General features: G+C 40.7%; 1 protein-coding gene across 3 annotated transcripts in view; it reads right to left on the reverse strand.

Annotated features, from left to right (window-relative positions):
• Nucleotides 1-1307: 1307 nt before the first annotated feature.
• Nucleotides 1308-12163, reverse strand: part of ALDH1A1 (aldehyde dehydrogenase 1 family member A1) — a 59954-nt gene continuing 49098 nt past the window's right edge. For all 3 annotated transcript variants that reach the window (XM_089490682.1, XM_089490659.1, XM_089490670.1), the window contains exons 10-14: nucleotides 10174-10358; nucleotides 7160-7324; nucleotides 4127-4284; nucleotides 2318-2392; nucleotides 1308-1532 (exon numbers count right to left, since the gene is read on the reverse strand). In XM_089490682.1, coding sequence (XP_089346808.1) covers nucleotides 1460-1532; nucleotides 2318-2392; nucleotides 4127-4284; nucleotides 7160-7324; nucleotides 10174-10358 — 656 coding nt within the window. In that variant the 3' untranslated portion in view covers nucleotides 1308-1459. The remainder of the gene's footprint in view (nucleotides 1533-2317; nucleotides 2393-4126; nucleotides 4285-7159; nucleotides 7325-10173; nucleotides 10359-12163) is intronic.

The following is a 12163-nucleotide window of genomic DNA, read 5'->3' on the forward strand; positions in this document are numbered from 1 at the left end:
TTTGGCACAGGAAGGTGAATTGACTTGGCTTTTTTTGAAAGGCACCCTTCAGCATTCTGGTTGGCACATGGGCCATGAGCCAACCCCATCATGGGGTTTTATACAGCTGAGAGTGTGTGACTTGCCCAAGGCATTCCCCCCCCCCCCCCCCGAAGTAAGCTCCATTGATTTCAAGGGGACTTACTTCCAGGTAAGTGTGTACTGGGAGGAAAGATAGAATATGAATAAATGTATGTGGTTCTAATCCTACACACACGTCCCTGGGAGTAAATCTCATTGATTGTAAGCCCTGAGGGCAGGGAACCGTCCAATTTAAAAGACTGTATGTACAGCGCTGAGTAAATTTACAGCGCTTTATAAATAAAGCTTAATAATAATAATAATAATAATAATAATAATGATGATGATAATAATAATTTCAGTAGGGCTCATTTCTATGTAGACATATCAAGGATTGCATTGCATGTTGTGCATTAGACTATCTCTGTGTTAGCTAATGTTGATGGGCTTGTCTTGATTTTTGAAATTGTGTATCCAGATACCAGTGTCCTATCAGCACAGTATAATGTCCAATCATAAAAAGAAAAAAAGATTCTTGTGGCACTTAAAAATCTACAGAATAATGGCATAAAATTTTTATGGGCCAAATTTGCACTTTATCAAATACGTTGAGTGTGATGCAGAGTTAAAAGTATGTACACAAATGGTTGGGATGTGTGTAAACAGTGAGATCAGAGGAAAATGAAATGCAAGAAGTACAGACAGTGAGAATTAGTTTAATTCCTGCATCTGATGAAGAAGACTATTGTTGATGAATGCTTATGCCATAATAAATAATTTTTAAGACCCCACAACAGCTGCAACAGACTAACACACAGCTATTCTCTGGAATCTGCTCATTTCTAGTAAATCTATTTTATGTTAGGAAATAAACAACTGATTTAGTAACAGTTTAATGGGTAGATTTTAATAAAGTTTACATCCAAAACACTTGTGTATAGAAGTTAATATGAACATATCTGAAGCTACACCATTTATCAGAAATTTGCTAATGATTCCCACTGATAACAAAGCATCTGTTTGATATATATGTAAGTGCTTTTTCCAAGCTCATAACAAAGGCAGCTAATAATACTATAAACAGCACACTACCCCGAATTGTGTAAATATTATTTGTTAATAATTTCTTTTTCACAGAACTAAGTTATACTCAAATTAGGCAAAAAATTTTTTTCAACAGAATTCAAAGCCTGCTTAAGATTTCCCTTTCTTAGTAAAACAGATTAAAGAGTTTTTAAAAATGACTGTTAAAAGTTAAAAGAATGTATTTTTATAGACAGAAAGGAAAAAAAATCAAATTTAAATGAAAACTTCAGCTACAAAATATTTTGCTGTACTGCAGGCCTTCACAACTTTGCTTAACCACTGGAATTGCCAAGTCCTATTCCATGCAGTGACATTATGAATTCTTCTGTGGAATTTTGATTGTGACAGTCTTAACTTCTGTATATTCATGAAGGCCATACTCTCCCCTTAAAAGAAACAAACAAAGAGTAAGAATACAGCTCATAAGCATATTTATGTTTGTCATCAGGCAAGCTCGTACATGAGAAGTAAAGTTACAATGTTATAGCCACACAACTACATTTTGTCTCAGATGTAAATTCAGTTGTCAGTTAAGGGGAGTAGCTTCTGCTTGCATTGAGATCCCTTCAGACCATCTTAACTGACAACAGAAGTAACACTTTTCTTCTCCTGTATGATTTTTAATATCTTTCTTCACCATGTTGAAGAAATATGAGCTCCTTCCCATGGTCATGCAGAAGTGACTTGATTCTTTGGAATGTGGCTACAATGCCACCACGCTGTATTATCTTGCATTCACTGCTTTAAAAGAAAACCCCTTGCACAGCACGTCATGTTCTTTGTAGCTTTTACATTCTGGCTGGTTGTTTCTCAGCAGCTGGAAAAATGTTACAGAAGTATCTCCAGAAGTGCTGACTTTGTAATCACTGTTTCACTGTTCCATGAACACCACATTATAGGATATATATATATATTGTTAACAGTTTGCACAGCAATGAAATTTCATTTCATTTCTATCCCATTGTTATTTATGTTTCTCATAAGCCAAATCAGAGAGCTGGAATTCAGAATATAGAGACAAAAGCAACCTGAAAATAAGCATTTTGTAGTGATATTTTGCTGCTAAAACTGATAGTAAGTCCTTGCTTTTTAAATTCCTGTGAGTTTTTTTTTTTAATAGATGAAAATCCAGCATCAAGATCTGAAGGAAATACCCACTGGCATTACTTACATCTCACGGCCATTTCCTGACATTTTGAATCCTCCAAAAGGACACTGAGAAGCCACTGCACTATAGCAGTTAACCCTGAAGAGAAAAGATAGAAAGTGAAGGTCACTTGTTAGTGGTTTATAGGGAGTTACAACTAGCTGAGAGACAGTGTGGTGTAGTGGTTTGAGCACTATGACTCTGGAGATCAGGGTTTGATTCCCGGCTCAGCCATGGAAGCCCACTGGATGATCTTGTGTGAGTCACATCGGGGCCATACAGACAAGTCATGTTAGTGCAGCTTTGGCGTGGCTTCTGGCCTCTTAGGATGCATGCATCATTTAAAAAGCACACCTCCAAAGTGACCCGAAGCAGCTTTATTTTGACCTGTCTGTATCAGTCCATACTCTTGGCCCCAGAAAACCCCATGTGGTGTTTATCTTAGAGTTGAGATAGGTTGAAAACAAATGGAAGGCATACAGCAACAACTATCTGAGCTTCTTTACAAAAACTGATAGTATGCAATGTCAACCGGTGATTGTCATGTCAGTGGTGCAGATATTCAACTCCAGGTTTTACTCCAGACTTTGAAGGAATTCAATTATCAAAGATGCTGAACCATATTCTCCAAATAAATTCAGCATGTTGGATAGTTCCTTTAAAGCTACCCAAAAATGAGAATGAATTTACTGTTTCACTTGTATGGGAACCACCAGCGGAGCAATGTGTGGGATTTTCACAGAAGAAACTATGATTTTTCCATTTCTTAAGTCACTGAAGAAATTTAAGAGTTGTATATCTTCCATACTGTTCTGTCTGTCAACAAATAGAAGCAGTTTTGAATTATGCAACCCAGTTCCTAAAAAATACAGAAGTACCACACTATCTAGAAAGGGAATAGTGTTGGTTATTAATAATAATAATTCCCTTCAACTGTTCCTGGTTATTAATAAAAACAGTAAACTTTTACACTTTGATTTAAACACCAGCTTAGCTAAGGATTCCCTGTGTAATAAACAACTTTAACTTTGAAGTGCAATACTTAAGGCTGGATCATTACTTTCAATCTTTCCCAAAGATGAATTATTTACACATACCCAGGGCAAGCCCAAGGCATTTACTGACTGAGACAAAATGCCACCCTCTCTCCATGTTTAAAAGCTGACTGGCTTGGCAGCTGAATTTTACTTCAATGCTGGTAACTGGATATCATGTCTGAGGGAAACTGTATAGTCTTAAAAAAGGGGATGGGCAACTGTGTAAGGGCAAAGTTGTTTTTGGTTGCAAAAAGTTCTCACTTTTGCATGTTTTTAATTGTACTATTCTTTTAAATTGTAAGCTATCCTCTGAGTCCCAGGTTTGTGGCCCATGAGTTGCATTTACCCAACTTCTTTTCTAGTAGGCACAGAATAGTCTGTGGCAAGGGGGTTCAGAAAGAAGAGCTGGGGACTGCCACTGCAGCCCTCAGGTACTTGTGGGTTCCTCACTCCATCTAATGGAAAAGCCAGACATGGCCACAGTAAGCCTTACTTCAGACACACGATCTACGTCTAAGCAGCCTTCAGTGTGGGCATTCTTTGCAAATATAACTAGAAACTAGACTAAAGTATTGGAGTATAGGACTCTTAATTATACAACAACTTCATTGGTTCCTGCTTTGTTTTCAATACAAGATATTGACCTTGAATTGCAGACACACAAATTAGCTCATTGGGTTGCGAATAAGAATATTGCAAATGATATGAAGATGGTTTAGTTATATTATTATGATGATTGATTTAGTTATATTATTATAATATATAAAACATGAAAAATAGCATCAAGGATCCATACCAGACTGTTCCAGCCTGAAGAGCAGCTGTAAATGTCAGCGCTTTATCAATGTCTTTGGTAAACACTGCAGCTGATAGGCCATAGTGAGTGTTGTTTGCTCTTTTGATGACTTCATCAATTGTTTTGAATTTCATAATCTGCTGGACTGGTCCAAATATCTGTTTCATACCAGAAGAAACAATAATTTGTGGGGCAAATAGCAGTTTGAAAAAATAGTAAAATGGAAACTAATACTTTATTTACCACAGGGGTGAGGCTTAATGCAACATGGAAGGCCATTTTTGTGGCCTTTCCAAGAGTTGATGAATCTCAATGCCCAAAAGCTTTTGTAGGTTGGAAATGTTTTTCCCCAACATTTTCCAAACCTTTTCCAATGCCATTAACCAAAATCTCCAGCATGTGCTATTGCCTATTTTGTTACATTTAAATCCAAATCATTTAAAAGGCTTCTGCAGGCCTTTAAGAAAACAACCACCAGGAATTGACCACTTTACATGTAGTTTGTACGTTCTAGGAAGAGCTTTCTTTCCAACACCTCACTCAGAAAATCTTATATATAGTCTGGAAGCCAAATCCTGTGAAGAACAGTTGAGAGAGTAAGGGATGGACACTTTATTGGAAGTATAATGAGGATGGACAGTAGAGAGTACCGTATTTTCCGGCGTACAAGACGACTTTTTAACCCATGAAAATGTTCTTCAAAGTTGGGGGTCATCTTGTACGCTGGGTTAAGCCCCGGCCTGCTCCCAACTGCCCAGGCCCAGGCCTCTGCAGAGGCCGGGATGGAGCTCCGTGGCCGGCGCGATCGCTGCTGGCCTGCTCCTTCCTTCCAGGCCTCTCAGGAGGCCCTCTGCAGGGGCCTGGAAGGAGCGTGTGGCCCCCATGATTGCAGCCAGGCTGCTCCCTCCTTTCAGGCCTCTGAGGAGGCCGAGGCCTCCGCAGGGGCCTGGAAGGAGCGCGTAGCCCCCCGCAATCGCCGCGATCGCAACCGGGCTGCTCCCTCCTTCTAGGCCTCTGAGGAGGCCGAGGCCTCCGCAGGGGCCTGGAAGGAGCGCGTGGCCCTCCGCGATCGCAGCTGGGCTGCTCCCTCCTTCCTGGCCTCTGAGGAGGCTGAGGCCTCCGCAGGGGCCTGGAAAGAGCGTGTGGCCCCCCGCAATTGCTGCGATCGCGGCTGGGCTGCTCCCTCCTTCCTGGGCTCTGAGGAGTCCAAGGCCTCTGCAGGGGCCTGGAAGGAGCGCGTGGCCTCCCGCGATCGCGGCCGGGCTGCTCCCTCCTTCCTGGCCTCTGAGGAGGCCGAGGCCTCCACAGAGGCCTGGAAGGAGCGCATGGCCTCCCGCGATCGCTGCAATTGCAGCTGGGCTGCTCCCTCCTTCCAGGCCTTTGAGGAGGCCAAGGCCTCCGCAGAGCTTATGAGGGAGCACGGCAGGCACAAGCACCACTGGCCTGCTCCCTCCTTGGATTTGGATGAGGGGTGGTCTTATACAGCGAGTATATCCCAAACTCTATATTTTAACAAGAAAAGTTGGGGGTCGTCTTATACACCCAATCGTCTTATACGCCGGAAAATATGGTATGAGTTTTGTGAGGGAGAGGGGAAAAACTTTGAGTCTCTTCTCATCTGCCATTTGTTCTCAACTCTCATCCCTCTGAAGTGTGGGGATCAGACATAGCCCATACCCCACAACATTTAATACATGAAAGCCAAGATACATTAGGAATGTAGTTCTTCTACTTTCTTCTGCTTTCTATTCAAAACAACCATGTGCAAATTTTGCATAGAATACATCCTGAACTGTGAAAGTTGTCATCAATCCAAGATTTTCTTGTCAGGAGGGTTTCTCAACACTCAAGAAACATGCTTTTCAACAATTTTTGAATATTTTCTAATATTGTATCCATGTGGAGGACACATATGGCCAAGCAACATCAGAAAGTGGTGAGGATGACAAAAAGTTATTAATGAAGAACAACACACTTTAGGAGAGACTGCAGCAGTTTGCTTTTGCTTGAGCCTAGTGGGAAAGGCAAGATTCTGCCACTGCTCTTCTCTTCCCCCTGTTGAATTAATTGAGTGTGAGATACCTTTACACTCTGAACTCAGTTTGAAGCAACTGAAGTAAGCTGAGGACAAAGAAGGAAAGTGGGAAGAGAGAGAAATGTGGACATTTTAAAAACAGCTGAATAAGTGGATGACAGATCATTATTTGAGTCTGTCCCTGCCAAACCTGGACAGTTGGGGAGATGTAAATGTCAAGCTGCCAGGTTATTTGGATGATGAAGCAGAAAATCCTACAAATGCCCCTCACCTTCTCTCACAGTAAAAATATAACATCAAGGTAAATAACTAACCATGTTCTGTCCTTTCAGTGCTTAGAAAATTTGGTACGTGAGATGGCCTAATGCTCAGGCCAATGAGAAGTATAACTGTTGGGGATAGCAAAACGAGGGCATTCCCCCAAAAGTAAGACTTCTGTCCTTAAATTCCTAGCACAGCAGTAAAATGTCTTCTGAGAATTTATAAATACAGTTTAGGCATCCAAAGGAAAGGATCTGGCAAATTTACAAAGGGAATATGAACACAGCAAATATGAAAGTTCTAGGTGCAAATGATTTTCTATGTGTCTGCAATGCTTGGAATGCTTGGGCTGAGGGAAAATTTCTTTGGGGGAGCAGAAATCTTATTTAGAGGAGCAATGTCCTTATTTTGCCTTACCTTAGTAGCACCACTGAAACCAGCCCGAAAAAAAAAAAACACTCTACAAATGGATCTCTTATGGAAATATGGATATGGGAAGATAATGGTTGCAGAAAACATCCAAGATTAGGCAGTACTGCTGACACATCCTATTTAGCTAAGTGCACACATTACTGTAGAAACCCTTTATCAGGTTTTAAAGCAGTCTAGCCCAAGCGGGGGAAGTACTACTGTGTAAATGCCACTCTACACATATATATTTTTAAAAAATGCACATTGTGTGCATCTACTGAAACAGAACACTGAGTTAAAAAGCAGTCTGTCCTGCTTTCGCTTACCTCCTCTTTGGCAATGCGCATGTCATCTGTAACATCCGAGAACACTGTGGGCTGGATGAAGAAGCCTTTGTCTCCCCAGGGGCCTCCTCCACATTCCAGTTTGGCTCCTTCTTTTTTCCCACTCTCAATGAGTGACAGTATTCTATCATACTGCTCCTTATCAATCTAAATAGAAAACATTGTGTCCTGATAAGTCACTCTTTGGCCACTTATTTGGCCTCAAGATTAACAAAGCAGAAACAAACTCTTTACCAGCAAGAGGCGAAGTAACAACTTACCATTGAGATGCTGGATCTTTGCCAGTCTCATGAAGTCCAGTAATTAAGAATTTAAACACAGAAGAATCAAAAGATAAAGAAAGCACTGCTCTGTAAAGTTCTCAGCATGCATATCGGCCAAAGATTTTCTTAAACTCCCCTTCATTCGGAATTACACTCATTCCTCACAAAGTGTTTTAACTCAGTGGGTTACATTTTGAAGTCTGACTTCTCCACTAGCACAGATGCCATTCTCAGACCAATTACTCAGATGAAGCCCCACTGATTTCAGAACTTAGAAACTGATGTTAAGATTGCAGTCAGACACAGTTGTTAACAACAGCCAGCAAGAAAAACTGTGTAAAGCTTACATTATGGAGATAAAATTGTTTTTGCATTATACACACTTTCTTTCAGGTATTTCCTGGGCCAAATGCAAAGTATTGGAAATGCCAGGCTCATCATCCAAAAACACTATTCAACTGCATTATCTTGCAACTTAGCCTGGTTCCAGAATTTGGTGGATGTCTGATTACAGAATTCTGGGCATGTAGTTGTTGACCTTGGGATCTTTAGTTCATAGCCCCAGGATCTCTACATTTGTAGTTTTCCACCTGCCATTTTTCATGGGGATAACCCAAGTTATTTCCAATGGTGAATATTAGGATTGCTGAAGAGACAGAGGTCTGGTTTTTAGAACTCTTAAGGACTGGTTCAGACTCACAGTTGCCCAATGGGAGTCTGCTGGGAAAGAATTGCCAGAGGTTTTATAAGTCAACTAAAAAATGTACAGGGCAGGGATAGGAACTGTGTGGCGCACCAGATGTTGAGCTACAATTGTCAAGCTTTACTGAACAGGGAGTTCCAGTTGAGCAACATCCAGAGGGCTGCAGAATTCCCATGCATAGTTTAAAGCTACACATGCATTGTACATGTTGTGATGAGCTTCATTCTCAGTGACAAATGCAAAAATATTTGTGCTTTATTTGTCAAAGCATCACATGTTGGGATGGGTACTGTGCTTCCCTGCAGGCTTGTGTTGAGAAGTCAAGGGTGTGTCAGAATCACTGCTTAGAATGGCAGGCTGAGGCCAGTTCCCTGAAGGTAACCTAGGCAGGTGCTGGATGGAGGGGAAAAGAAAGCAGTCGAGTCAGCTTAGGAGAACCAGGAAAGCTTGAGAGGCTTTGAAGAGACCAGGAAGCAGTAAGTGGGAACAGACTGAGGAAGCTACTTGCCTGCCACAGGGCCTTGATCATTAAAAATAACTATCACCCGCTAATTTCTTACACATTTTAACAATTTTAAGGTAATTTTAATAGTTAAAAGTTATATAATTTTAAAGTAGTGATTTCTGCTTTTCATTTCTTTAAATCACAAATGGCCATTTTTTGTCATTTTAATTTTTTTAATGTTAAAGATTTAGCAATCAACGAATCAATGGAGAAATTAACTTGATATAATTTTTTAATGGACAAACCACATTTCTTTCACTAGCTAATAACAGAATTGGAAGAGACTACAAGGGCCATCCCGTCTATTTCCCTACCATGCAGGAATACACAATCAATGTTGTTGCCACTGATGGTTGTTAAGTCAGCTTCAATGTATGGTGACCCTATGAATGAGAGACCTCCAGGCCACCCTATCATCAACTGTCCTGCTCTTGCAGATTCAAGAGGCGTGGCTTCCTTGATTAAGTCTATCCATCTGTAGTGCAGTCTTCCTCTTTCCTGTTGCCTTCTACCTTACCAAGCATTATTGTCCTTTCTAGTGAGTCACCTCTTCCCATGCTATGGCCAAAGTATGACAGTCTCAGTCTCACTTTAGTCATCTTGGCTTTCAGGGAGAGTTTGGACTTGATTTTCTCTAGGGCCCATCTTTAACAGTCCACAGTATCCATATATATCTTCTCAAACACCACGTTTCTCAGCTTTCTTCACTGTCCAGCTTTCACAACCATACAATCCTGTATATATTTATCCTTGAGGATCTTGAATAGTTCCTTCATAATGGGCCTTTCAAGCCTAGTCTTAAGATTTCTTGACTTGTCTCCATTTTGATTTATGACTGAGCCAAAGTATGGAAAATCTTTATTTCAAGGTCTTAATCATCTGCTTTAAAGTAATTTTAAAAATCTGTGGCTATTATTTTTGTTTCTTAATGATCAACTATAAACCTGTCTTTGTACTTTCTTCTTTTACTTTCTTCAATAGTCCTTCCAAGTCCAGGTTAACATTAGCATGTCACTAATACAAATGCATCCTAATCCTGGCTTCAGTGCAACAAGGCTTTTGACAGGAAGGACAAATTTTTAGGGAGAGGAAAGGGAATAGCAACATCAGCTTCATTTATATACCGCTTCATACAACTCTAAGCTGTCTCTAAGCTGTTTACAACTATAAGCGAATTGCCCCCAACAATGTGGGTACTCATTTTAGCAACTTTGATGGATGCAAGCCTGAATCGAGGCTGAGCCCTGGCTGGTATTGAATTCACAATCTTGTGGGTGGGTGGGTGGGTGGGTAGCTGCAGTACAGGCATTTAACCACTGCACCACCAGGGCTCATAAGGGAAGTGACTAATCACACTGAGGAAGGCTAGTGAAGTACCTTGATTCAACAGGCTACCTTGATTCAAGAAAGGCTTGGGATTTTACAAAGACCACCTGATGGTGTGGAGACCAATCTAGGAGGTCTAGGATTCAAGTCTACATATGACTGTAAAAATCATGGCACAAAATATTACTCTTGAACTTACCTGAGGACCTTGATTTATTCCAGCATTCAGGGGATTTCCAAGCTGAATTTTCTTAACTCTTTCTATACTTCTACGTACAAATTCATCATATATTGGCTCTTCCACAAAAATCCTAGATCCAGCTATACAACATTGCCCCTGATGGTAGAATAGGCCAATATGTGCATATTCAACAGCACTGTCCACTGTTAAGAGAAAGCAGGAGTGGGTAGGAGATAAAATGAAATGAACTATACCCTCTGTCATGACAGCATTGTGTCTGTTGGTCAGTACTTGCTTGTTACACAGCTGTACTTTTTTATTTTAGTAAAAAAGTCTGTGGTTGTTATACAGTCATATTATCCAGTTGTCCACTTGCTTACATACCAGAACTTAGAAACCTGCTTCTAAAAAGTAATAATAATAATAATAATAATAAAGTTTATTTATATTTCCCACCTCTCCCAAGGATCGAGGCGGGATTACATCAATAAAATAATACAAATACAATTGATAAAACACTAATACTGAATTCACCACATTCCTATTAGTTCTCTAAAAAACAGTTCATCAGTAGCCAATAATCATAGTCGAGAGTGGAACATCATCATAAGCTTTTATATGGAGTCCGATGGATAAGCCTGCCGGAAAAGATCTGTTTTGAGTGCCTTCTTAAAGGCCTCTAAGGTATCGATGAGACAGATCTCTTCCGGTAGGCTATTCCATAATTTTGGAACCACAGCTGTAAATGCCCTATGGGAAGTTGTCATTAACCTAGTATTATGATGTTCCAATAAGTACTTCCCTGATGTTCTGAGAGTGTGGGGCGGATTGTGTAGGGAGAGATGTTCCCGCAAGTAACTTGGGCCCGAACCGTGTAGGGCTTTAAAGGTAATAACCAACACCTTGTATTGCACCTGGAAGCTAATTGGCAACCAGTGAAGAGATTTTAACACTGGTGTTACATGGTCAAATCTAGATGTGCCGGAGACCAATCTGGCTGCTGCATTTTGGACCAATTGAAGCTTCCAAACTTGGTACAAGGGTAGCCCCAAGTAGAGCGCATTACAGAAATCTAAATGAGAGATTACCAGTGCAAGAACCACTGCTTCAAGGTCCTTTTGGTCCAGGTAGGGACGCAGTTGGTGTATTAACCGAAGCTGGTACCAAGCACTCCTGGCTGTCACATCTATTTGAGATGATAACTGCAGGAGTACTTCCAAAGTGTGAACTTCATCCTTTAGGGGAAGTGTGATCCCGTCCAGGACTGGTTGACAAATCTCCATCCCTGGACTTGAGGTACCTATTGCAAGTACCTCTGTTTTCTCTGGATTCAGCCTGAGTTTGTTTTCCCACATCCAGCCCATTACCCACCCGAGGCAGGAATTCAGAAGAGAGATGCCATTCCTAGTCACTGCAACAGTCGGAGACATAGAGAAATAGATTTGGGTGTCATCAGCGTACTGATAACACCATGCCCCATATCTTTAAAGCAGTTCATTGCAGTTAAAGTTTCAAGACCCTATCTATCTGTTATCTTGGGAGCCAGTGTGGTGGTTTGAGAATTGATCTATGACTCTGAGAGACCAGGGTTCAAATCCCCACTCAGACATGAGAGTTGGCTTTGGGCAAGTCACATTCTCTCTCAGTCTCAGAGGAAAGCAAAGGCAAATCCCTTCTGAACAAATCTTGCCAAGAAAACCCTCTGATAGATTCACTTTAGGGTAACCATAAGTGTGAAATGTATTGAAGGCTCACAACATCTAATATTCTGCTTTTCTCCCAAAATGGGACTCAAGATGAAATCAGTGAGAATCAAGGAGTTTTCAAAGTAGGTTGTTACTAATGTAGCTACTGGCCTGAATCCAATCACTTAGTTCTAACAAGAGCAGAATTATTAAATTCATTGTTGAATGATGAGTCAACATTTGTATAAATCCTATTGATTAAGTGAGTCTACTTTAATTAGGACCAACAATAGTGTTCAGGACATTGTTTTAAAAAAGTAACT

Source organism: Sceloporus occidentalis, unplaced genomic scaffold (genome assembly GCF_023333645.1).
Source record: "Sceloporus occidentalis isolate IW3139 unplaced genomic scaffold, rSceOcc1.0.p SCAF_1, whole genome shotgun sequence".
Classification (NCBI taxonomy): domain Eukaryota; kingdom Metazoa; phylum Chordata; class Lepidosauria; order Squamata; family Phrynosomatidae; genus Sceloporus; species Sceloporus occidentalis.